At 42.6% G+C, this 27,550-nt stretch overlaps 1 protein-coding gene across 11 annotated transcripts in view; it reads right to left on the bottom strand.

Moving 5' to 3' along the window:
• Positions 1-27,550, bottom strand: part of EPHA5 (EPH receptor A5) — a 194,566-nt gene that overhangs the window by 15,774 nt on the left and 151,242 nt on the right. For 8 of the 11 annotated variants that reach the window (XM_054064901.1, XM_054064902.1, XM_054064910.1 and 5 more), the window contains 7 exons: positions 20,447-20,512; positions 13,498-13,565; positions 11,967-12,092; positions 10,821-11,006; positions 7,040-7,101; positions 6,014-6,223; positions 4,047-4,196 (listed from right to left, as the gene is read on the bottom strand). In XM_054064901.1, coding sequence (XP_053920876.1) covers positions 4,047-4,196; positions 6,014-6,223; positions 7,040-7,101; positions 10,821-11,006; positions 11,967-12,092; positions 13,498-13,565; positions 20,447-20,512 — 868 coding nt within the window. The remainder of the gene's footprint in view (positions 1-4,046; positions 4,197-6,013; positions 6,224-7,039; positions 7,102-10,820; positions 11,007-11,966; positions 12,093-13,497; positions 13,566-20,446; positions 20,513-27,550) is intronic. The other 3 variants (XM_054064912.1, XM_054064905.1, XM_054064906.1) reach the window with 1 other exon arrangement.

Below are 27,550 nucleotides of genomic sequence, written 5' to 3'. Positions count from 1 at the left end.
TGTAAATGAAAAGGCATGTGCTAGACCACAAATTTCTATTACAGTAATAAAAGTCTGACTGTATTTCAAAAGAGACTTTGGATGCTAATTGATGTATGGATCTAAGGCAGAGGCAGAACAACCATCTCATATACCATTCAGTACTGTCTGGATGTAGTAGTTTCTTAGTGTGGCCACATTTCTCCCAGGAATGTAAAATGTCAACCCAAAAATATGTAAATTAAAACAAGGGAAGGGTTGTTGCACTGATTTCAAATACAAATTATCTATGTTTCTATATCCAAAACAAGTGGTATGGCGCATGCGCTGCCTACCCTCCTGAAAGGCAGACGTGAATAAATGAGGGCAGAATTGAAGAAAGCAACTTGTTTTCCTCATTTTGGGGCAGATTTACAGCAGGGCTCAAAGCCCAGGAGTTCCCATTTTGAAGTACCACAATTTTGAGAAGAATGTAAGCTCATGCTTCAAGTCACAAGGGACTGTAACCAGGCCAAGAGCACCGTGGCAGTCCATCTTTACACTCTCAACTCTCAAGACTCCTTGACAAAAAGGAGCTGAAAGCAGCCATTTGCTGTGTGGAAAACCACAACACTTCACTGTTGGACTCCAAGGACTGCCTCAGATGCCATACATCCTAGGCACTGTCTCAGAATTTGAAAACACACTGTGTTTAAAAAGAAGGCACTGTGGTTAGCATGGAGGTTCTTTTCTTGATCTTTAGTCCCTATACCAGCAGTACAGAAGAGCCACATCAGGCCATCATTGCATTTCAGAAGGCACCAAAATACAGGACCACATGGATTGCTTTCAAATTGTCCTCCACCATGGGACTTGTTGCCAAGTGGAAGAGTCCAAGGAATGAGCTAGGCTGGCTGAGCAGCAATAGCAGGAACCTCAAACTCCCTAAAAGTGTACGTAGTAAAGAAGTTAGGCGAGGCTTCATAATCTTTAGGGGTAGTGACCATGTCTGAATATCTGGCCCACAAAACCTGCAGTCCCTTTGTGCCCATCTAAGATTTCATCTATCGGTGATTTCATCTAGCAGTTGTACCGCTATCCACTCAACCTGGGCTTGCAAAGCAGTCCCCTCTGTGACCCGGCTTTGCTTGCAGCATCAAAAGCCAGCTGCACTACACTATGCAATGTGCACCAAATTTGCAGCTGCCCTATATAAAGTCCTCAGTGTGGCATGGCCATAAGAATGTTATTTGCTGTGTCCGTCTCTGTATTTATAACAATCACAGATCATCCTCCAGCTGTAGCAGAAAGAAAATAATAGAAAGATAGGGAGCAGACCATCTGGCACCAGCTCAGAGTATCTGAACTACATCTGCAATGGGGTTATACATGTTTGATATTCCTGGCAGATTACAATCAATAGTGTTAACTCAATTTACAGGATGTGTTTGTTCTGGTGATACAACATAAATGGTATCAAAATACTGGGAGGAGCTAGGATGATGAAATATACTCTTGCATCTGAAGGTGCCTTGGGGGTCTGGCAATAAGAGGAATAAAAGAATGAAATACAAAGTCTGAGTCACTTGTAGTCACCACAGTAGTCAGAAAATAAGAAAAAGGTACATTCACTTTTTTATTCATCATTCAAAGTGCGTACTGCTTTGTAAGACTTGTAGAGATAAAATTCGCACCTTTTGTCCTTGTTCTTCTGGACAAGCACTATTCACTTACAGATGGGGGTGACTTATCTGGAGGTCTGAGAGCATGTGATTTGGGATAGTCTATTCCAGTAAATGAAAGCGACACTTCTAGCTCTGTTTTCATAAAGTCTTGTAGTCTGAAGACTAAAAAAGCAACCCTGTGATCATTTAGCTTAGCAACCTATGTAATACAGGCCACAAAATACCCCTCAACAATTCCTACATCAAAGCTCATCATCAGTTTTGTTTGCAGTTGATATGCTTTAATTACAAGCTATGCAATAAGAAACTATTGTGCAACAGAATTGGAAATTCATGTGAACAAAGACCCCTGATCCTCCACACAAAAGTCAATGCTGTATTTAACACCACCGATTCTTCTGCCAACACAAGCAATGAAGGAAAGACGAGTAGGCCTTCAGAAGATGGAGGAGGAAGGCATAAATCACACGAGAAACGTGCCACAATACTGAATTACGTTTCCTCGGCTACTACCATCAAGGCACTTGTCACCTGCACACAGGCAGAGAGGTAATCCAAGCAAAGCCAGAGCAGGAACTTATGCTTATAAACATTTTGCCAGTCTTCTGCTTTCTGCTGCTGAAGAAACCAGTCCCCCATCCACTTCTTTTCAGGCAAGCATGAAATTCACCCTGTGCCCGAGAGTGCATGGAGACATTTGGGCTTTTCAGAACAGTTCTGCAAAGTGTGGATGTTTATAGCATTGCAATCGAAACAAGGGATTCTCCTTGCCAAGGAGAATTATTTCACTGGAACCAACTTGTATCTTTGCCTGGCATTTACTGAACAATATCTGCGCTATGCTGGTGCATAAGCATTTAAGATAGTTACAGTGCTCAGTGTGGCTGAGAAAGCTTGGCTCTCAATCGCTGCATTCTCTGCACAGGCTATGGAAGATAGTCTGTATTTGGTTGAGATAAATAACCACGAAGTTACATGCTACTTTACCAAACTCCCTGAAAAAGTGACAGCTTCACCAATGTAAAAGTGGTGGGGCAGTCATGCCAAACAACGCGCTCATCTCCCCGGCAAGAGTCATGACGTGGTTGTCTCAAAGGCACTGCTTGTTTCCGCACCTGGACTCAAAGCGAGATGAGACAGCAGCTGGGCATGACAGGTAGTAACATTCACTGATGGCAAAAGCCCGCAGACAAAGCACAGGAGAAACAGAAAGCTCAGCCAGAGCTTTTGCTGTCAGTGAAACGGCAGAAAGTCACAGGGTCAGGGATGCTGCTCAAAAAAAGAAAAAAAGGATGAAACATCAGGTATTCAGACCAGAGGAAACCCATGGCAGAGCAAGGACCTGCTTGCTTTGCCCAGCTGGTAGCTGTATCTCTGCAGGCAGTGGGACTGCAGTGAGAAGTGGGACAGATCAAGTATGACTCCATTTGCCACATGCAGAGTGGTGCATTTTCCCCCTCATCGCAGAGCTGTTTTAGGGGCCCCACATTATGACCCTGACCTCATGCACTAGCTGGCATCCTCAGAGACATCCACCCATCATCATACTCAGAGATGTAAGGAGGAAGGAAGGGCCTAGAAAATCTGGCAACCCCAGACTTCAATTTTTTAGCCTTAGACAAGGATAGATGTTTATGGTGAGCTCAGGGTAGAAGGCAGCCCTCCAGTAGGATCAAGAGATCCTTATGCAGGCTGGGATCAGAGCTGCAGTCAGGAGGGGAACAGTGTCCCCAGCCATCTCCCTGTTTGGAGATGCTTCAGAGGGTAGTCTTGAGGTCAGAGGCTCAGGACCGCATTGGGGCCCAGAAGCAAGGGGACACAATTCAAAGGGTGCTGCACAAACAAACCATGAGAGCTTGTGTTAATACAGACTTACAAGATGTTCACAACAGGAGCAAAACTATGCTCTTGAGATAAGCAATGCAAAGGCAAATGAGACGCAGCTCTCTGGACTGCTCTCACTAGATCAAATCGCACAGCTTTTCTGCAGGGAATCAAACCCTTACCATGACTCTCTTGAGTTTCTTCTTTACGTGACAGCAGGGGTTTGAACACACAACTGAAATGCTGCCAGCTATCAGCATCTATTCCCTGGCAGACCTTTGTCATTAGGGAGAGGAGGGACAGGCTCCAGCTCTAACAGCATTAGTGAAGCTACCGTGGTCTGCTGGGAGAAGCAGGCTTGGCTCTGTGCAGATACATTTACCTCTGTGCACAGCCTGTTCTGGGCTGCTGCTGCTGCAGAAAAAGAGCATCAAATGGGAGGATCATATCTGTATGTCATGGGGAAGGCAAAGTCATTTTTACAGCAGCTCTTCTCCTCTTGTGCCCATCCTGCCTCTCTGCAGAATCAGTGCCAAGCCTCTAAAGTCCCATCACGTGGCAGCTCTCACACATGCTTACATCTTGGTTTGTCATTTCCCAGTAAGGCCTCTCGCCGTAGGACATCACCTCCCACATCACTATGCCGTAGCTCCAGACGTCGCTTGCTGATGTGAATTTGCGGAAGGCAATTGCTTCAGGTGCTGTCCATCGTATGGGGATCTTCCCTCCCTAGAAGGAAAAGAAAAGGAAAAAAATCCAAAAACTAGATTGCAGAAAAGGGCAAAGAACATGCAAAAAGGGACGAAACAGTACTTCATAGAACACTAAGGGATGTTATTTTCTCTCTGGAAAGAGACATCGAATTTTAAAGTAAATCTGTTTGACAGCGTGGGGCCCCTTTCCACATTATCTCAGCTCATAAGCATTTGTGGGCTGCCTACTAATTGGCTGTCCTGAAGGTTTGTTGTTTGAATGCTGTTTGAATGCTGGGACATGTATAGGATCAACATCTCAATTATGTTGTACTGGTTGGTAAGGGAATACCGTTCCTCAAGTTCTGAGAGAGAGCTGGGGAGGAACAGACAGCTCTGAAGCCGAGGAAGACTTTCATCTAACAAGGGCTTCATGCAAATCACTGCGGAAGTAATGCTGGTTTTTTTCTACCTTTTTTTTTTTTTTCTTTTAATGGTGTCCTGATCCTGTGGAGAGATCTGCATAGTGGGAAATCTCTGCATGCAAAGAACAGCCTGCTTGGCCTCTGCTATGAGACTGAAAATGATACTACAGCTGTCAAATATGCTTTGCTGTTTCCTTTTCCCCTTTCTACCATTTCAGAAATCAAACTTCAGAACAGCTCTGAGAAGGAAGAGGGGAGGGAAAGGGAAGTTTGGATTAAGAAATACTTTTCTCATTGGGTTTATAGAGATGTCTCTCTTGATTTATATCAAAATACATTTTACTGTGAAGTTCCTTCTGCTCAGTGTCGAGCTAAATATTGGAAGGTTTCTCTGAATGCCCCCTAACAGTGTTTGCTATTGGAAAAAGGTAGAATTTGGAACACATTTTAAAAGCAAATTTTTAAGAAGTCCCTTCTTCCAATAATTGTTTATTCACAGGCTTATCAGTGCATGCCTTAAGTGAGGGGCCAGATTCTCAGCAGTGCCAATTAGCACATGGCAGCCTGTTGTAACCGCAGCAGGGCTGGCTGAGAGCCCTCCAATCTGCAGGGAGGCTCTGGTCCAGCCGTGCACTGAGTCCTGTCACAGGGCTGTGACTGCCAAGAGCTGAAAGGCCTTTCCCAGATCTCCACAGGAACTGGGAATGTGACCCAGAGAGCTCCCACCACCCGTAAAACAATACCCTTGGGAAAAAACACACTAACAGGGCATGTCCAGGCATGCCAATCACCGCCATGAATATTGGACGCTTTCTCTAAGCCTGTGCTGCTAAGGATGGGTCCTGTCTACTCCCTCACCACGGTGCTGGATAGGTGGGCTGATACCCTGAATGGATGGATCAAGTATGGAAAGAGGCAGAGCACTGAGGCTGGAGCAGCTCTTTCTCAGCCTAGGCAAAATTGCCCTCAACAGGGCAACATGGACGGCAAAGTGCAACATTTATAATTGACACTACATGCTTACCAATGTTTTAAAAGGGTCAAATTGTCCAGAAGACCACAGCTTACAACTCTGCGTGGGTGCCTAAGCAAAGCATCTGACTTTGCTCTTTCCTCCCTTTGGTATTCACCAAAGAAAACAGAATAGAGTTGACATCCCAGCACCTTTGAAAAGCTTGCTATTTGACTCAGATGCCCAGCATGAACTTAACAGTTAAGTTCTGCCTTATTTGACCATTCCCACTACAAATGTATAGGTATTTGCAAAATTAACCTGATAATGATTACCTGGTAACACCTGGTCAAACCCTCATGCACAGTTTAGAGGATCTAGATTTGCAGAAACCTCTTTGCTAGAGAGCCTGAACCAAAACATGGCAAGGAACACATTTTTCTTGAGCTCAATCAGTTCAGTATCTTCATAACTCACTCTGGTTGTGTAGGCTGCTTCAGGGTCATCTTCTAGGACTCTGGAGAGGCCGAAGTCTGACACCTTGCAGACTAAATTGCTGTTGATTAGGATATTCCTGGCAGCCAGATCTCTGTGTACATAACCCATGTCAGACAGATACTTCATTCCTGATGCGATGCCTCGTAGCATCCCAACCAGCTGAATGACCGTGAACTGCCCATCGTTCTTCTGCAAAAAAGGAGACGTTTGATCAGTTGAGAGTCTCCGCACCCTCAGCATTGCATGTGCATGAATAAAAATGCAAACGCAAGTCTCCAGGGAAGAAAACCAGAAAAATTAATAATTCATTACTCTCATACTCTGACCACAAAGCTTTTAAAAGTTTCACTGTTTGGATTAAGATCTCTAGAGACAAAGCTAAGGAAATGTAGTTCTTTTAACTGGAGATCAAGGAGCGAGCCATTTCCACTGGTGACTGATAAAAAGACTGTGACTGGGAGTGAACACATGTAGTTATGTGTACAAAGGCACCAGAGAGGGCTGCCTCTGAGTCAGCCATATGAATGGCACAAAGTTGCACAGACATCCTACCTGCAGAGGTCCACGTTTGAATATTTGAGGGTAGGGACTGTTCTCCACGCTGCCACACTGCATTTCTAACCACTCTCCCCATTCTTCCTTCCCTACCTTTTACTTCTCATGGAAAAACTCTGACAAGCCTAGATTGCAATGATGTAGTATGGATGTGCTCTTGAAACAAATTGAATTTTGCAGGATAAGTTAATAATTTCCATGCAGCAGACTGCCTTCTAAAATAAACATAACATCCTCCAATTTATTCTTATCTGTTTGTATCCATGCACCAACCAAGCCCTTCATGATGCTGTATAAATATAGATCAAATAGACAACTGAGCTACTGCTGCCTTCAGACACCATTAACCACTGGACCAGCACCGCAGCAAACATTTTCTCTGATATTAACCATCTGCAAAGAACCCAAACTTTAACCAAGGTTCCCCTAGAAAAAGGATCTATGTATTACCTTTAAAAATGTATCCAGAGAACCATTCTCCATATATTCAGTAACTATCATTACTGGTTTGCCTGGAAAACGGAGTGCATGAATTTGTTAGCAATTTACTTTAAAAACATGAACAATAATAATACCTTTTCATAAGGCATCTGAATGTGATTATCCACCCATGCAACAGTAAACCTACACAAAGACATTGCCGTCCCAGCAGTATGACAATAGTTTTTGCCAGAATATATGTAGAAATAGGGGAATCTAGGAGGAGGCGATGAGAAAGTAATCTCATATTATGAACCAAGCCCTCGAGTGTTTAGATGCCATTTAAGGAAGAGGTTGGAAGCTGAACCCAGGAAACCTGTGCACAAACTTTTCCTTATCTCCGTAAACAAGCTGATAGATTGCAGAGGCCAAACCACACATGATGACTTCTGTGGACATTTCCCTATAGCTTCAATACCTTGAAGTAACAACAGGAGCCCAACACAAGCAACAATAATGACCTGAAGAATCTGAGCTTGGTAGTCACCCAAACCATTGGATGGGATTACATCCTTTGTAATTCAGTAATTCATTTAGTCCCATGTTACTACTTTTGTAAACATATCTGGAAGTAAGAAAAGGACTACTTATGCTGCAGAACAAATTTAAGTATGGAATGAGCGTGAGTGGACATAAAAATAGAAGTTTTTAATGAAAGACCTGGTCTTCTGTTGTTGACAGGAAAATGTTTTCCCAAATCCATTTGATTAATCTTCATGCCTGAGTCATTTTAATGGTAATTATACATAGTTTCTCTACAGTTTTTATATCTAATTTCTCACTAGCTTGCCACAATGACATAGCAATAATTAATGTGGTGTGCTCCAGCCCTTGTAAATTCAATGAAATCTTACAAGAACATGTAAATTATTTTTTATTTAAATCAATTTCCATTAGCTAGCATGAAGCACAAACAAAAGAGGAGCTGTCAATTATTTGTAAAGTGCATTATAAATGTCTTTGATAGAAATGATCAACAAGAGCTACCATGTGTCAAAACATGTGTATGGAGGTAAATGCTCCTAAAAATCAGCACATGTTCTACCAGTTAGATGGGTCGTAATCTCCCCATTTCCCCATTACTTTAACTATTTGCCTAATTCACTATTTAATTATCTTCATAATAAAGATAATTGTGAACTTGTCAATCAAAACACTCATTGTTGTGCAGATACTACCTTTACAGCGCGAAGTAAATTAAAAGAAAACATCATCCCTTCTAAAGTGCTGGGTAAATTCTCCGTGTCAGCAGGGTCTCTCCTACTGGCATTACAGGCCCATAAAATGTGTGTAGATGTCATTCATGTCAGTATAGTAATGCAATGTGTACATTGTCAGTGCAACCAAACAGAATGCGAATAAAACCAGGACTTTTGTTACCTTCATAAAGCAGAAATATCTAAGGGCCTCTCTGCCTCGAGACAATGAAAGTGATAAATCCAAATTAACTAAGGTGTGCATTTGAACTAGATTAGTTAAGTGGTATTAAGCCCCTGCGTGGATAATCTCATTCAGAATTAAAAATGCCTTAATTCAATTTAACTTAATTTACTCCCAAAGTAAATCATGATGCAGCAAAGACATTTTACCCTAAAGGTCTGAATCTGCAATAGGCCAGTGACTAAAACACCAAAGAGAAAAAGAAGTTAAACAACACTTTGAGATAACAGCATAGTTTGGGATTCATAAAAGTTGTATCGGTCTATTTAAAAGAAAAATAAAAGGCTGGGAAGATGCTCAGATCCCCAGTGGAAAAGATTTTGAGTGCAGCCAACAAGCATTTACTGAACTAATAAGGAGCTCAGGGTGCACATAGCCCCCTGCATCCAAACTCCAGTTGCTCAAAGTCAAATTTAGAAACAAAGCTCCCAGTATTTCCAAGGTCTTCGGAGTAGACAGCTACTTTATATAAACGGGATCTCACTAGGCAGGCACATCCTCTCTAAAAGTGGGATTTCCACCCATCCCCTGATGCCTTGGCAGCCAAAAAGACTCAAGCCCTTTGTCAGCGGCAGCTTTTATGGATGTGTAATCATCACTCGCTTCCTGCCCAATATCCCACATCCCTGCAGGGCTAGAAATGGGAGCTTTTATGTATTAAGGGCTACACAAGGTGACCCTGAGAGACTTTCATATTTATTTTTTTTTTTTTGAAAAACTTATCTTGGCTATTTGTCTTTTCTTAAAAGTTTTAGTAAATGCAGTTTCAAGGAAAATTCAAGAAAAAGCTGTTGATTGCAAAACAGCACTGATTTTGCATAGGTTATAAGGATATGTACAGGACAAACAGCTAGCATCTCTCTACCTTCTCTATTGCAGCTCTGAAAAAGAACTAATTTTGAACATGCTGCCTCTAATGAATTACAAATGGTACTAACAGCAGCCACATTGCCCCAGACGTTGGCATTTGAATGATAGCAGCTAAGCTCTGACATTATCAATCGTGAAGACAAGAGGGAGACAGTCATTCACACTTGTGAGGCTGCTGCTTCTTCAGGTAGCAAAAACTAACTGCAATACTCAAACTATATCTTAAAATAAAGGTTCTTATTTTCAACAAATAAAAACCCCAAATCCTTGATACAAATAATGCAGATCCTCCAAGGCTTTCAAATGGAAAAGCAATAACATCTCTCCACCCTTCCCGGAGCCTCAGTACAACATCAACAGCCAGAGAGTCTTGGGCTGGGCACATCTGGATGTGCTGTCCCTTCCTCTGCCCTTATCTTTAGTGCATGCAGCATTTTGGAGAAGCACTGGCCTGGGAAAGTTACGGAAGGTTATTTTGCTGACTGAGCAGTCAGACCTCAGTAACTCTCAAGCTAGGACGTTTTACCAGCGATTTCAGCTATTCCCCAAGCCCTCAACCCCTCTTCATAATCTATATGCCAGCACCAGGGTCAAGTATTACCACAGACACCACTAGCAGATCCCAGAGGGAGTTTGCCTTAACCATGGTTTTACACAGTCTTGTCATCTTCAGCTACATTCCCATTCTTCTTCTCTGTTTCTGGAAAGCAAAAATTCAGCTAACTTCTCTCCTTGCTCACATCCTGTGTGAGTAAACACAGGGCTCAGCACTGCCCTCCTGCTTCAGTGGTTTCTCAAAATCTGATTGCTGGAAACCATCAGTGGTTGTGGGGTTTTTCCACCCTGAGGCTCACGTGGTTTCAAAAGTAAACAAAGGCAGGCATAAGAAGCAAGTTTGCTCAAAACCTTAGCGGATGGCTCAGCTTTGCTGTGTCCAAAATGCTCTTGCATTCAGGTGCTGCTGAACTACTTGGAAGGCAGAGGTCAGGCAACACACTCCACCAGCATTCAGACATCCCTGGCACACTGCCGTGTCCATCATCCACTGTGCCTGAAGCTGGCCAGGTGCTTCATCTCTTAATTCTGTCTCATTGAATTTTCGGCCTTTGAAGAGGGATGTTCTCTTAGCCCATGTATATTATGCCTGGGTAAGGCAAGGTTTGCAGAAGGAGTTAACACCTTTTTTCTTTTTTAAATTTAATCTTTAGCCACTATCTATGCATTCTAGCTGGAAGAATGCCTAAATCCTTCAGGCAAAAAATGCATTTCCCCTTTAGGGAACATGTTCCTGGCTAGATCTCCAAAGTGTGCCATTTCACTGTTTTTTTGAGGAATTATGAAAGGCACAGTCAAAACACAATTTACCTAAGTCTTCCTCCCCTAACCAACTCTCCCATCAGCCAGAGTTCAAGGACAGTCGTCCACAACAACTTGTACTTACTTTTTGTGACAACGCCTTCCAAGTGGATGATGTTGGGGTGGTCAAACTGCCCCATGATGCTTGCTTCTCCTAAGAAATCTCGCCTCTGTTTCTCTGTGTAGCCCACCTTCAGAGTTTTGATAGCCACTGGAAACTCACGTTTTCCCTGCAGCTTCAGCCGCCCACTGCAGACCTCCCCAAATTCACCTTCAGAAAAAAATCAGAAAGAATGAAATCACAGCACGTCAAAGGAATGCACAGCACACATCCATCTACAGCATGCAGTCCAGCACCTATAGATAGCTAATGAAAACCACACAGGGCTGTCCCACATTCATGGATGTACAAAGCTGAACATCACAGTGATCACCGTCTAAAATATCCAGTGTACCAAAAGCTAAGTAATTCATCAGCATATGAAAACTGGCAAGAAAAAAGTAATTTTCCTATATTTAAAGAGATATGCTTTATATACCATTGAGGTTTTCCACGTTTCATGTTTTTGTCTACTAGATGAGAGTCCTGTCACATCCTACATCATCTCCCTGTGTAGACAGCTGTAAAACACAAGCCACTTGCTTCTTAACCTTCCCTTGATAAGTTAAAGAGATGGAATACTGTTAGCCTTTCACAGCAACATATATTTTTATAGACCATAAACCTGCCTGATTTTATGACCACCTTTTTTAAAAAGTAACCCAAAGAGATTTATTTTTCTTTTTTTTTCTGGTGAACAGTAAATTACCTCCAAAAACCAACTTCAGAGGATAGAAAATATTCCTAAGGCTGGATGCAAGTCCAAACAAACAGCTTAAGTGGAAAGAAAATGGGAGTTTCTTCTTTTAACCAAGGAAGTTAAAAGCTCTAGAGTTGAAAGCTTATGCTTTTTTTTCTCAGATGACTTCTTAACTTTTGCTTCAAGATTAACCATTATAGGGGAGGAGAAAAAGGTTAAAATGGTGAAAAGAACCTGAAAATTAAGTGACTCAGTCCCTGATTTGAAAACCACAGACAACGACAAGTTTGTCCCACACTTCATCTGGAACACGCTCTCCATCACTTGCAGGGTACCTAACAGCACAAATGTTTCATAGCACTTTCCAGACCTCTTGTGTTAAGAATGCCAACCTTCCACACTGCTAAGGATTAAGAAATGCATTTCCATACCAGCTCCAATAACTCTTTCAATGGTTATGCATGAAGCTTCAATTTCCTTAGCAAACTCATGGACGGCTTGATTAGGGTCCTCATAAGTATGTGGGTCAATGTAGGTCCTTACTCCAGGCAGCTTAACTGCAAAAACAAATTAGAAGTGTTAGGGGCACATGCCATGACAGACGATGGGCGATGCCCGCTCATGTCCCTTGTACTCTGCTTTGCTGGAAAACATTGCAGCAAGGAAACTTACTTATACAGGAAAAATGAATAGCATTCTTGTTAAATGGCATTTAGTTTTATATGTGACTTATGTGCAACTTCATTGTATTTAGAAAAGCATACAATAGTGCTCAGTTGGAACGATGTAAAGCTAAAAATCCCTCTCAGAGCTGCATAACAAGCTGGTCCAGTGTCTAGTGAAAAAAGATCCCTTTCTGGATCTGGAAAGAGTACACACCAGAAGGGAAACCAAATAGGATGGATGGAGTTGATGTAAAGCAGCAATAAATTATACCCTACCAGTCATGTATTAGCTAATCAATTGGCTACATTCCTTCAGAGAGCGCTACTGAGATTTAAATTAACAGAATATTTGCAGTACAAAGCCTGCCAATTGTACCAGTGTAAATAAAATCAATAGAAGGCTTTTTCTCCAGTACTTGAGAGGGGAAAAAATATTTTCATTATCCACATTATAAGTTTGTTTTGACAATCATTAAGGCTACTCACATGAAGAACTGGCTCATCAGTCTAGTAAGACAGCTACGTTACATTGTGGCTCTTAACTGGTTTGCTTCCTGCTGCCTTCATTACATAGCACTAATGGAAATTTGACTTTCATTCAAGATGCGTTTGCCTTTTACAACCGAAAAAAAAATCTTGTTTTTACCTATCCCCAGATCTTGCAGCACTTGATGAAGGAAAGCTTTTCAACTGGCTTTGGATGTATGGAAGGACTGACAGTAACCATAAGATGTAATTTCTAGCATCACTGGAGAGGTTTTTTGTATATAAAAGCTTTAACACAGCATTTCTGAAAGCTTTCTAGAAGGAAGAAGTAGGTGTTAACCCTCATGCCTTTGCAGAGGCATCCAAGGCAAAAAGTAGCTGTGAGATTGGTTCTCACAGTTGGCTTGGGGAGAGCAAGGGTTTCAAACAGATATTCTGGATTGATGTATCCACACTGCAAAAATATAGTTATTATGTACCAGTGAGACAAAATAAATAGCACGTTGGGTCACACAGCAAAGGCAGAGGAACAGAACACAGCAGCTTGCTAGAGAGATCTACTGCAAATGTACAAGTGTGACTAGCTGGGCACATATGAAGACTGTTCAAATGTTTTGTTCTCCATGGGGCTTGCAGCAGGGCAGGGGGGAGTTACCGAGTAACAGAACAAACTGAATTCTTCTGTACATTACGAACAAAACCAGAAACAAAACCAGAATTAATGTTTTTGTTGAAAAAACCCTTCTCACTTGTATTTCTCATTACCATAGAGAGCCAAAACCACGGATATACACGTTTCATCTTTACTCACTGTGGCCGTTATGAAAATGCATCTTTTCTTCTTCTGGATCTTGTTTAGCTTTGCTATAGCCACATCGCCTGAAAAAACAAAGAACCCAAAAAACAGAAGACTGTTATTATCTCTGGTACAGCAGAATCATGCTCCTTACTTCAAATTACAGAAAACACAAAACCCCAGAGCAGCGATGAATCCAACCTTTCTGGCAGCTGTATTGCTGCTGTCCCAGTTTTAGTTCATCAAGCTACTTGCAATTTCCCTAACAGGATTCAAGGCTGAGGGGCCACTGATTTCCAATTGGACTTCTCAGATCCCACAGATGTCCAAATGCCACAGGTATTTCTGAAAAACTCCACTCTACCACACGGGTAACTCAGCTATTATTAAGAAGAAACAAAAACAAACCCCAAGAACAGGAAGGACAATGGTGGGGAAATGGGATGAAACATTAGAATTGCAGAAGCAAGATCTCCTGGACCACAGAACTTTTGCAAGCACCATGTTGTATGTATTGCATGCTCCCCTTCATCCACTGGGCATTTGCACAGAACTTTAAATTTTATAGCTGGAAAACAGCCTTGCATAAACATTAACACCTTAAACTCATGCCAATTAATGGGGTAAAAAACTCTTGCCTCACTGCCTTACAGGTTCTCCTATGTATTCCTGACTCTGTTGAGGTTTCCTGCACATCTCCTGTCTTTACCCAGAGGAGCACTGGACTCATGCAATTCCCACTGCCCAGCAGCAATAAAGATGGAAAAAAAAAAAAGCACATAGTCACTTCGTCCCCCATCTTGCTCCCATGTTAGTACCAGACAGTGCAAGGATGCTGCTAAATTCCACCATGGAGTTGCAAGCCATATGGAAGTCACATTTTCCTCAGGGTATCCTCCTACTACTCTTTGACTGCTCTTCCCTGACCACCCTTGGTGGTTCTTTAGTATTGCAGTAGCACTACTGGCTGCTTCATGGCATTTCTGAGACCAGCTAAGTGGTTGCTTACTTAGACATCCACTTAAGAAGCCACAGGGTAACTAATTGCATAGGCAAGGAGAACTACTATATACACACATATATATAAGTTAAAAAAATAGGATGAGGTATGTATAATGCACATATATTTGCCAGTCTTTGTAAGGACCCGATATGATAACTGGATACAGGAACTGGATCACTGTTAAAGCAAACTGCATGGATGTGAGACAGAGCAACACTGCTTGGTAGAGTGAAAAACCTGCAATGGACAGCTGCAAGCCAGCCAATGTACTGTGGGATCACTAGGTGGCCCACCTCAAAGAAAGCCTCAGGTTACCAAGGAGCCACTTAAAGCTGAGAAACTTGAGTCTTCTCTTCCATTGATGATGATTTTTGAGATATGGAGACGTGAGCACTTCAGCATCACCCGCAGCAAGGAGGAGCACATGATTAGCAGAAACAAAACTGCAATTAGGAGGAGGCAGTAACAGGCATCTGCACAAAACATGCGCTCAGCATGAAGCCCTGTTACACTGTCTGGTTGCAAGAGGCCAAGCAGCCTTTTGGCTATAGGATTTTGGCATCAGATCTGTGAAACGATCCTGATTACAAACAAAAGCCCCAATGTGACAGGACGCACACATCGTCACCAAGCTGGCCCCAGCAGAGCTGGACACTGGAGGGTCGAGGAAGGGAAAAGCAACATAAGCTCCCAAAGGAGAGCAGGCACGCAAGCTTACCTCGGGGGGAGGGGAGACCTGTGCCAAGGGAGAGCAGTTAGTAATAGACTGTAAAGTTGTGCGCGCACAAGCGAATGGATTGAGAAAAGGTGCAGAAGACAGGGGGAGAGGCTGACAGGTGATCCAGGAGTACAGGCAAGGAGATGACACATCAATAAACAGGTCATACTTGATAAACAGCCAGGCTATCCATGCAGGGCATGATTTCAGAAGCAGCAACCAAGGTGAGACCATTACGCTTCAAATGCAAAACCCACAGGAGCAGCAATGAGGTCATCCCAAAGACATGGCTCAGTTATCTACATGTTGGTGCTCATCACCTTGCTCTAGCAGCAGCAGTACCATTTCCCTAGGTTGGGTCCTGCCTAATTAACTCAAAACCCAAACACTATGTGTATGTGGTCATTTTAAAGCACATTTTGCTGTTCACAATCCGTGAGGGAAAATGAATTATCCTCATTCTTCATGATACTGCCTCCCTCTTTAAACATATAAACTAGAGATATGAATATCACTACTATATTTCCCCCTTCTAGTGACCCCAGTTTTTTCTGCTGCAAGTTGCCAAAAGTTACACCAGTTTTCTGCAGAAGTAATTTTCTGGACTGTGGTGTATTATTAATTTTTCCTCTTAAAAACACACAACTGTTTCAATTCATCCTTCTACCAAATGGACATATACAAGATTTCTTCTGTTCACCTATTAGAGCAAATGCCCTTGTCTCTTTTCCTCAGGTCTGGAGTACTATAAATATGCTTTTCCTAACATTACCCTTTTTGCCACCTGCATCTCCTGATTCTTCGACCATAAAGAGGGAGGAGAGGGAAATGGGAAACATGGCATCGCTTGCATCCAGTGATCAAGCACACCATGATGCGCAACAGTCCATGTTTTACTGCCTAGGGACACTCGAAGGCCAATGCAAACCAGTTGGCTCTGGCTCTCCCCCTCTCTCTCATGCTGGGTAACACATACAGCAGCATGTCTCATTAGCATATAAAATCAAGCTCCAGGCCCCTCAAAGCATCATTAAAACAAGTCTCAACAAGACACGCTAAAGTGAAATAGCAGCTAGTGGACTGCGACTCTCAGCAACAGTTGGGTGTCATTAACAAAGCCTGCTGCAAACCTGCCCATTGCAATCATTTGTGCCCTTCACATGCTCTCTCTCTTAAACTGCCCAGAGAAACAAGCCAAGTACACACTGAGGCTAAACCACACTTCTTCCCTTCTTGACCTTCAGATGCTTTAAGTAACATACACAAGTGTTTTTTTCTCCTTTCTTCGCCAGAAAAATCCCATAAAAATCTGCTATTTCAGGTTAACAGTCGTGACTCCCTATGTGAATCTTACCTGCAGATAAAAGTACCTAAATATTGAGGCTTTGCAATATATTTTGGGGGAATAAAAAGCTCTCACCTGTTCGTGAAATAAACCATTTCTGCATGTGCATTTGCTCTTAATATTTATTGGAAAAGCTGTGAGTCAAGAGCCTCCTGATGGAAAACTCATTCTCTAGTTTATCGTTATTATGGTACAAGCTATAGATTTCCAATATCTTATTTATATCAGGTACAGCAAAATGTAAAGATTCTGATGCTCACTTGCATCTCCCACTGAGCTAGAGACATTGAGCCAAAGAGCTAAGATCATTTAGCAGCACATCTGAATCTCTACTCATTTAAACCTGTTGTGTATTTTCCCGGTTTCTGTATCTAGAAAGCAGATGTCTTTCTTGCACTGCTCTGTGTTTTTCAAAAAAAAATATCAGAGGGAAAAAAAGTGAGACTTTAAATATTCTTAAGGCATCATGTCTTATTTAAAAACTACTTGCAGATTGGCAGGCAGCTCATAAAATATTTATGGGACAGATTATAAAAGTGAAGTTGTAAAATGATCCCTATATAGGTTTATAAAATATAGAAGGGACAGGTAGAAAGATGACAAATACAGCTGTGAAACCAATGCCCACTGCCTTGCATGGCAGAAACCAATGGAGAAAAATCCTTCAAGAAATGAGGCAGGAAGATGCTTGCCCTCCCTGGACTGATAGGAGATACTTTGTGTCTAACCTCCTGCCTTGGGGTGTCCTTGCTGGGTGGTATGTGGCCCCTTGGCCACCCAAGGCATCCCACAAAATCACAGAATGCCCAAGGGGAGGAGTTTTAGTTTCCCTAGCTGAGGTCAACACTCTGGCTGCAACCCAGGTAGGACACAGTCGGGAGACTGCGGATCTGGACCTTGGACATCCAAGTAGTGATGTGGGAGAGATTTTATATACTTTTTTTTATAGGCATAGGCCAGAGCGTTACAGCCAAGGCTGTGTGCTGGAAATGCACAGAGGGACGGCATTTAGATATCCCAATGAGGAAAGGGACTTCACCTTGCTAGGTGCAGTCAGTACCATCAAACAGCTTGTGCTCTGAAGCAGGATGCAATCTCCCATCCCAGTCCTGCAAAGATTTATACATGCATTTAATCTCTTAAATATGAGATAAAGTAACTCAGTGCACTTTTCCGAAACAGAGACAAAATGTCACTTGCTTTTCAGGGGCAAGACATTCATTCACAAGCACATTGTTTACAATAAATCAGCTTTGAGTAATGCATCCATCCCATCTTGAGTTGTTTGTTTATAAGAGGTTTGCGAGGACCACAAGGTTTTTGTTGACAAGGAGGTTAGGCCTCATTTCAGACTATTTATTCCAAGACGTTAAAGCAATAAGGCTACATATGTGTTGCAGGGCAGGACTGTGTTTTACCCAGAGGAACAAAAAACTAAACATGGATCTGTCCATGTGGCCAAAAACCTGTAATTTCAGCTCATGTGTGCAGACAATAACTTATTTGGCCATCAGTTTTATCCTGGATAAACAACACAGATACCGCGAGCCGGAGGCAAAAGTTTACCTCTAGCGGTACTGATCCATGCTCAGATTTCACCTTTGCTGCTTTCAATTCCAGAATATATTCAATATCACAAAACCAGAGAATACTCAGGGGACTGGTATAAGCCAAACAGCTTTTTTACTGGAAACTGTCTCCCATTTTTCTGTTCACTTTCTTCCTGCTTTTACGATGTCTAGAATGAGTTACCCAATTGCACTGGACCAAGCTTTCAGCTGGAGTTAGCTTGAAGCAACCCATAAAGGCTGGGAACCTGACTCATTTAACTCCTCCATCTACTCTCAAAGGCCTGTAATTTGGAGAATGGGAACAAAAGAGCAGTAAAAGGTCTTGAGATGACAAGCTAAAACTTTCAGCTCAGTTCAAAGGTACACTAAATGACTGGCCTGAGAGGAACCGCAGCAGGTTCTCTTCCTCAGAGCTGCAGGCTCACTATCTTCTCAGCTGCTTTCCCAGCCCCTGCTCTACCCCTCTACAAGTTGCGACCCTGCCTTTGACCTCTGACCTTGTATGCCTTACAAAGGAAGTTTCACAATTATGCAGTGGTAATTTTAGCTTTCAGTCTTTCCCTGCCTTCGCGCTGAATGACTTCCTGCTTTCCTAAGCCACCACCAAAACAATTGAAAAGAATTTAAACAAGATACCATTTTCCCCTCTTACAGGAAATTCCCTCTGAAGTGATCTCCATAAATCTCTCTAAAGAGTTTGTTGTGCCTTCCGATAGCACAGCCAATAGTATCTGCCTTGAAGTTACTTCTCTGATTTCTCCCTCCCAGCTTGCTGCCACATCAGTCTCTCAGCTTAGAAGGAAAATTGCAGAGGGTATTTTCCAGGTCAGCCAAGTTTTCCCTATGTGTATCTCCTTCACAGCCATCCAATCCCTTCCCTGTCTCCTCTGAGAAGTATTTTCCACTGCTGCCACTCTCTGGCTGGGGGCCTTGCTGAGGACATTTGAAGCATGACTCCCAGTGAGGGACTGCTTGAGTACTGGTGGCACAGATATGACAGAAAATAGAAGTACCAGGAGGTTTTCTTTTAGTGCAGTCATTGCCTAACTAATGGCTCACAGGAACGACCACACATACCAGAAGAATATTTTGCAGCCAAATACTTTGAGCTCAGTAGCCTTCCTGGCTAACTTTGCTCTTAAGCACTCAAAAGTCACAAAAACAAACAAACAAATTAAAACAAAACAAACAAACAAAACCAAAAAAACAAACCCCAAAATTTAAAAATGCTTTAACAGAAAAAAACAAAGGCCTTCTGCTTTAGGATCTTTGGTATTTGCATTTGCAAAACTCTCCCTGGTTCAGGACTCTGTCAGAGCCAAAATACAGAACTAGAGGACCCAAAAATGGTCCACCTTGGTGACTGCTGTGCCCCACAGCCAGGGACTGCACCATGACACAGCTACCACCACACAAAACCTCAATATCCCCCAGAAGAGTTTCACACCTCTTGCCTAGCTATGCTGCAAAATCTTCCCGGTTTTAAAATGTACCTGGGATGTCTCAGAGCTCCTATGGTCTCAAGCAGCTATCTGATGGGGATGGTGATTTCATGAATCTCCTGGGAAGCTTAGGAAGGTCTCTGCCTGCACAGACTACAGCCAATTCAGAGACCTAAAACACATTCCCTTTGAGGAGCAAGTCAACTGACATCCAGTTAAAACAACAAAAACTAAAATCACTCTTCCTTTGATTAGCTAGAATAGAGAAGAATAGTACAAGAGAGCAGAAACCGGTGAGGCAGCCCAAATGGTGGCAGAACGGGGCAGCATGCAGCATGGACACACAGCTCTTGATGCCTGCACAGATATGTCCAATGCTGCTGGAGCATATCATTGGCAAACAGCATCATGCCATTGCTGCGTATGTCATACATTGACTTGTATGTCGATGACATACAGTTTGTTTCAATGACATGCACGTTACATGCCACTAAATACCCTTCCACTCCCACCTGCCTCCCCCGCCTCCTTTCTGCAGGCAGATTACCTCCCCCAGCCCCTTTGGGTGACAAGAAGCAGGATTTGATGGAAGTGTCCAGCATATGTGATGTTTTATTATGACACGTGACATTGCCAGTGCGGTGTCTGGATTGATCACAGTGTAACATATAGGGATTTTTCACCCCTGGGAACCCCTGCTCTTGCTGGAGACACACTGCTTCAGGTCATGCTATTTCCAGTTGTTGAGATACACAAGCTGGGTGCAGAGATCAGATGAGAAAGTGATTTCCAGGCCAATACAAGAAAGGGAGGGAGAGGTAGACTGTGCACAGAAACATGGAGGGAGGACACGAAATAGGAGCCAGCACGGGTGGGAACACTGACCATGTTAGGCTCGGATAGGCAACAGCACGCAGAGAAGAAGCCCACCCACAGCCATGATCGCAGCAACTGAAAAGCAAACAAAAAGGCCCAGGATAAGGAATAATCCCAGTGCCCTGGCAAGGTGCAAATACATTTGCAACATTTTCATATGCACTTCTTCCTTGTTATTGCAATTATTATTTGGATCTTAACGCCCTAGGCTGCAAGAATTCCATGGCACGTGCTACTGTCGGGGAAAAATTTTTTGGGGAGAGCGTATAGATCCTAGTCTTTGCAAAGCAATTAACCATGTGCTTCCCATACTTGAGCACCACTGTTGTGATTAATGGGGCCACCCATGTGCTTAAACTTAAGCACCTGCCTCAGAGCAGGAAAAGTGACTTTTTCCATAGCATGTGTGTGGTACAGTTACAATATCCTTAAAAACAAAAGCATGCCCTGCTTTTGCAGATCCTTATGCGTGTACTAAACTCATGCAGCCCTTTTTGGGTCTCCATTTATCAGTGAAGCTTTGCACACGCATTACATATTGACAGACACAGGACCTTAAGAGTCATGTGAGAGCAATCAGCTTAAATAAACCCAAAATACAATGAGTTGAAAGGCACTGCTTGTGTCCACAGTTTGCCTTTTGAAGGCTTCTTAGCCATTTCTCCAGTATAATCAGAATATGGGTTCACCCGGCACCAGTCCATAACCCAAGGCTGGCTGTACTTCAGTTATTAACCTTTATCCTTGTCAGAGAGTCTGCATAGACAATTTTTTTCTGTTACTAGATCTATTAAGGTAATTTATCCTGAAAAAGAACATCGTGAAGAAGAAACAACAAGAGGAACTTCAATACCATATAGAAGCAGGAGCCCAACAGTGCAGATATACTCCAGTTCAAGTCAGCTGAAAATCTCACTCATCATTTCTCCTCAAGTCATCATAACATGTCATTCTTGAAAAAAAATTGTGCCCATCAGACTTTTATAAAGTGTAACTTTTAATGCCTAGTCACATTAAAATAGACTATTTAGACAAAATTAACATTCTGCAACCACACTGACTCAAATTATGATGTAAAATAACTTCAGGCTCGCAATGTTTTACAGAACTGCATACTGGATTATGTGCTTATTTAAATTAGAACTGGTGAATAATGTCTCTCTAAGCTCTTTTTGCATCAGCAAAACAACTAGCTAGCATTTTCTAAACACTGATGCCAATATTTTTTTTTGACTATAATTGACAATATTTTTTATTTTCATAATACCCCAGCTTCTGCAGTCATACTAATATGGAAGCAGCTCAGGCTTCACTAAACCTCTCCACAGATCAAAGTAAACACCAGAGGTTCAAACCCCCAAAAGCACACAAAGGGAACTTAAGCATTATATATTTGAGTCAATTTTGCCATTTTCTGCCTTTAACCTTGCAGAATTTGCGTGCAGGGAACCAGTACATCTCCAGAAGATCACTGTGGCTGTAATAACTCAGCTTACATTTTAGCTAGGAGGCTCTTTCCAGACCCTTGGATTTTTCTTAAAGCTGCTGCCAATAGACCCTTCCCATGCTGCTCAACATGCAAAGTCAAGCTTTTTGAAACAGCAGTTCAATTTACCTGAAAAGCAACCATTTCCTTAAAATAAAAAGTGTTGCCTGTTTTCTTAAAGAAAACCCTTTGAGCACCTCATCAGCGACTGGGCTACTCTGAGAAAAAATCAGTTCCCTGCACAGAATGCAGAGATGTTCAAACCCACTTACTCTTTTATAGAGAGGAAAAATGTGCTCAATACAGCTATACTCCTGCATGCACATCACATAATGCTGTGCACTTAGGATCAAAATACTCCAAGGTGCAATATTAAGGGAAATCTAAAGCTCTCAGAAACAAACTAAATTGGATCAGCAGACAACAAAATTCACTTGGCAGTCCCAGAAGCACTCGGATAGGTAAGTGAAAGGACTGTTTGGCCTCAACCTTTAGGAAAAAGGGGGATTTATAACTGTTCATATTAAGAGGATAGCAGATAATCTTCAGAATATAAAAATCCTGAGGCAAATAAAACTGAATGTTAAACTCCAGCAACCCCACCATGCACTCAAGGCCGCTGCATTTGGGTGCTGATGGCTTCTAGGACGGGCAGTTTCCCCATCTCCTTGATCCACTCAGGGCTTTCTTGGTCTCGAAACCGAGGAACTGAAAGCAAACACTTTTCAGACGAGATCAAATGCTGTGGCAGAATAAGACGTAACTTCTCAATAAAAATGCCCAGACCTCTCTGGGGTTTTAAGATCTATAGCCAACAAGCTGACCTGTATTGGGGAGCAGTCAAGAGTTGAACTGAGTGCTGTATCTGCAAAGTCTGGTCTAGCTTCACAATCAACCAGCAGACTACAGGAGAGCTTATAGAGGCTGTCTCTGGCTCCAGCAGGTCATCAGGAGGCCCTCCAATCTGCTGCACATTAACAGATGGCATGTCCACATAGCAGTGAAGGTTATTGAGAAAACACCTGCAGCGTTAAATCCCCTTTGCTGGGAGAGAACGAGGCGTTGAGGTGGCAGCATCTCCAAAAGCCAAGCTGGCTTGAAACAAGTTGTGACTTCTGCTTTGAGCCCTGGCTTCAAGGAAAGGGCTGCAGATGGGCAGAGACAACATAGAGGAGCCTGGAGGTACAGTGGCACCTCCTGGACCTCTGTGGCCTGCTGGCACTGCTTGCTTCTTGGCTAGACCTGCTCTACTGCTTTCAGTTATCTCAGACACACAAAGCTGATGCTTCTCTGGTTCTAGCAAAGGTGACCCCCACAATGCCTATGTGGTTTGCAAACTAACTCTTCCAGAGAACAAACTTTAATAAAACTGTGCTATGAGGACTTATCAACACCCTTGGCATCATTTCAAACACTGGGCTACATGCTTTGTTAATGAAATGTATATATACGATGGGCCCCAACAACAGTGCCTGCAATCAATGTAATTAATTTACCACAAATCTGCAGATGACCCAGAGAACATTTGGAATTAAACTACATTTCTAGTGGCTAGATAGATCTTAGAAAGGTTCTGTCATATATAGCTGTGGCTTTTAAGAGTTATAAGTTGAAGACTCAGAGTCATGATAAATGAAAGCCGCGTTTGTTGCTTTTAATACACTGCTATAATGGGATGTTCTTCGGAGGCTTGCAATTAGAGACTGAAATACTTGTGGGTGAAAGATTTTTCTAATTCTTCATATAGCCTTGAGCAATGGCAATGGTTGCTTCCTGCATCTCCAGGTCAGGAGGACAGCACTACACCTAGCAACTTGTGAGTCAACATGCTTGCTTCAAACATCAGAACAGAATTACAAGCTGTGAGCTGCTAGGAACATATTTCTACTTTGCCCAGAACTATTTGAATGTTTAAGGAGTCATCTCCTCTTTCTGCAGAGACATATCTAGTTCACATATTAAAGCATGTCTTTGTGCTCTTCAAGAATAACTGAGAATGCAGAAACCCAAGAGACGATACCTATCCAGTCACTATGGGGAAGGACTGCAGTGCTTACAGGAAAATGAACTGCACTCAGAAAGACCTCTGGCGTTATACTCTGCTATGTCTAAATCATAAGAAAGTATGGATAACCTTTTTTCTAGGTAAGAGGCCAAGTGCTGTAATGTGGCGTGCCTCCAAGAGAGGTCATGCTTCCTATTTCTAGCATGCAAAGCAAGGTGAAACGTCCACATGTTCAGAAGTGCTGAGGGTTGACAACCTGATTTTCTTCAACCTCTACCCACTACACAGCCAAGAGAAGATAGTAAAATCCTACTTTAAAACACTATGCATGCATGACTGCCAGTGCTCAGCAGGAGACTGAAGCTGAAGCTGCAGCCACTTAAGTCAGTCTTCATTTTCAGCCTGAAGGGCAACCCAGTTCCCTTCTCAAAACAGAAATGAGACTTGCACAGTACCATCAAACACATCATCTGAATGAAGGAGAGGAGCCTTCGTCACTGACTGCCACCCTCCCCCACGTTTCCAGACATAGCTTATGCCAGCCGCTTATCCATTCATGACTGCCCTCCTGCCCCATTTCCTTGGTTGCTGCCAGAATAACTCAGAAATGCCACATCCAAGGGCAATGCCTCATGGGCTTGAAGCTTAATTACAGATTTGGTCAACTCTCACCTCCTGTCTGGGCCAAAGTCATCTAAAGGCAGATTAGCCCAGGTTTCTAAGCCTCCTCAAAACTGTAGCAGCTCAGACTGGCTCACAGAGCCTGGTGTGTTTGCACAGAAGTACTAAGCCAAAAGGTGTATAGAATCAAAAGGAAAAAATGCGTTGAGGCAGCCAAATCCGCCAAGCTAATCTAGGCAGGATGCTAGGGATAGGGACTACATGCAGCAGATTTCCACACCAGCCCTGGGAATGCATCACCCTATGCAGAAGGGTACACTGGAGTGCTTTTTTTCTCAGAGAGGGATCCTACATACCAGTGCTAGTCATCTCTGGGAAAACATACCACCAAAAAACCAAGCGACTGTTAACATGATGGAAGTAGTAAAAATATTGACCAAAACAAAAGTAAGACCAGACCCTGCTTGTTCTCAGTGGATGGAAATTTTGACTTGACAGAGCAATACCTTCTCCAACAAAATCCCTCCTCTTGTCAGGTGAATTGCAGGGAATATTTGGCAGTAGGTGGCATCATAAAGTGGCTATAAATCATGGGAGACAATGTCCTGTAGGAAGACGGAAGAATGTAGAGATAAAAGCCCTTTAAAAAGTCACAACTAACAAAAATTGTGACTCATACTGGAAAAATTCTCTCTATGAAAAACGTTATCTGCAAACTGTCTCCCCTTTCCTACGGAAATATCAAAAAAGCAAACTATTTTAAGCCATGACACATCTTGGAAAATAGGATGGGGGGGAGTTCATGGAAAAATTCATCCATTTTGACCTTCCACATCACACAAGGTTGCAAACACAGGCTCAGGACCTAGAATATATACCGCAATCTTTTCATCCTCTCTGCTTCCTGAAAGTCACTTTTTACCAAGATGCACATATTTATGTCCAAAAAGTAGCCCTCTGCCACCACAGGGGTTGATATTTAAAAGTCTAGATCAGCTGAGGTCAAGGATGGATACTCTGGTGTAGAAGCCTCTAATTGCCAGTACCCAGGTGGTAAAATTTGTCTTTGCTTTGTCTTTCAAAGGCTAGTTCCTTGGCAGAAAGATATTTTCTATATCTATATGACAGAGAGTGTGGGGCAATTTTTTGTTGCTTCAAATCTGTTTATTTTCTCAAGTTCTATAAAAAGCTCCCTCCAGTTCTATGGAAGATTACTTGAGATGGAAAGGTCATCCATAATGGGTAGCTGGCTATAAATGCAGATGCATAGTACACTTCTTAGTTATTTTGAGCTGCTTTTGCAAAGATGTGCAGCATTGACCTAATAGCATCCCCATTTTACTCTGTAATAGTCCATGATTTTGTTTAGTGCTAGAAAGCTCAAATGCTTGGGGGATCTGAGGGACCAGCAGTTACTTAACATCCACTCGAAGACCCCATCAGTTTTGCAAACAGGGCTCAGTTTGTAGGACAAAAAAAGGGAACCACTCTGGAGCAATGGGTCTCCTTTCCAGGCTGATGCAAGTCTGGCTTCCTTCCTCAGTTTCTAGAAGAAAGGGGCTGATACCACAACTGTGGCACCTTATTGCTCCTTGAAAGACAGAGCACAAAGATCTTTGTGACTGAGTGCTCAACACTCTGCAAAACAAAAGTCTATAATGATTTTAGATTAATATATACTTCAATTAGGAAGAACAATGAGAAGCAGCATCTAATTCAAGCATTGCTAAGAAAGCAAAATTTATAGTCTTGTTCTGCATATAAAATGCACTGTGCTTTTGAGAAGAACATGTAGACCTAACAAAAAAAGATAACAATATCCACATTCTTTAATTCAATGCTCGTAGCTGGTTTGATAATAGATTTTTAATCCATTTCTATTTTTTTTTTTTTGGCTGAGACGACAATGGTCTGATTTAGTGAATCTCTTTGATTTGTAATCCTGATTGTTATATTATTAATATGCCCTTGATGTAAAGAGTGGGATAAATTTAAAAAATGATCAAATATTTTGCTTGGTGGCATATATGACCTTGCTCAGAGGACGCATTATTTACAGGAAGAGTTTTCCTGAGCATCTGCAAGTAAGTCAGCTCTGAAAGGCGGCTTAATTGTTTAGGGCAAAGTGCATTTAGTTTCAAATTCCCAGGAACCTCTAGCTTCAGACAAAGTGCACTTCCACAGATGGATGCTGGCATGTGGAAATGCCACCATGACTATGCTCAGCCAATCTTTGGTTTAGGGCCAGCTGCCAATGGGAAATGCCATTCTTTCAAAAGAAGTGAGAAAAACTGCAGAGATACTTGAAAGCAAGAGGGGAAGAGGTGTGGAAACATCTGCCTCCAGGGATCTACTGAAAAACAAAAAGCCTGCAGAGCCCATCTAACTTCTGAGTCCTACAGCTGGGAAATTATCTTCTGAGCTGCTGAGAGCAGAAGACATCCCCTTCTCACTGCAGAACTGCTCTCAAGCTCCTGCTCATTTCAGTCCAGCATTTGGGAGGACCAGCACAGATGTGCCATACAGCATTCAAGGGAAAAATATGATAATTCTGAGGTGCCCAGGGCCACCCAGGAAGCCTGGGAGCAGCACAGTGTTATCAAAGAGGAACCCACTTGCAGGAGCTGGTCAGGCTATGCCCTCACTGCTGCAGAGCAAGAGGTTTTTCTCCTTAGCTTTGCTGCTGGGCCATACCGGCTCTCCTACATCAGCAGAAAAGGCAGAGCCTGGACTTTACACAGCTTGCTTGGTATGGAAAGCAGTCATGATTCCAGCTGGAGCAACTCCTGGAGTTCAAAATGTCTGTTTTTCTAAAAGTAAGTAAGGGAAAGAATTCTTCCAGATACAGGTCAACAGCTTCAGAGAGGGATTATCCCATGACCTGGAATGTATTTATTGTCCCCAAAGTGTCACAGCAGGAAAGTCACTCCATGAATTGTCTCAAAGTAATACCCAGGACAAAGCAGCATGACTGACACATTTCAGTGGCATTTTTGCTTCT

The sequence above is a fragment of the Cuculus canorus genome, chromosome 4, assembly GCF_017976375.1.
Source record: "Cuculus canorus isolate bCucCan1 chromosome 4, bCucCan1.pri, whole genome shotgun sequence".
Taxonomy (NCBI): Eukaryota; Metazoa; Chordata; class Aves; order Cuculiformes; family Cuculidae; genus Cuculus; species Cuculus canorus.
This window is presented reverse-complemented; position numbering and strand designations above follow the sequence as displayed.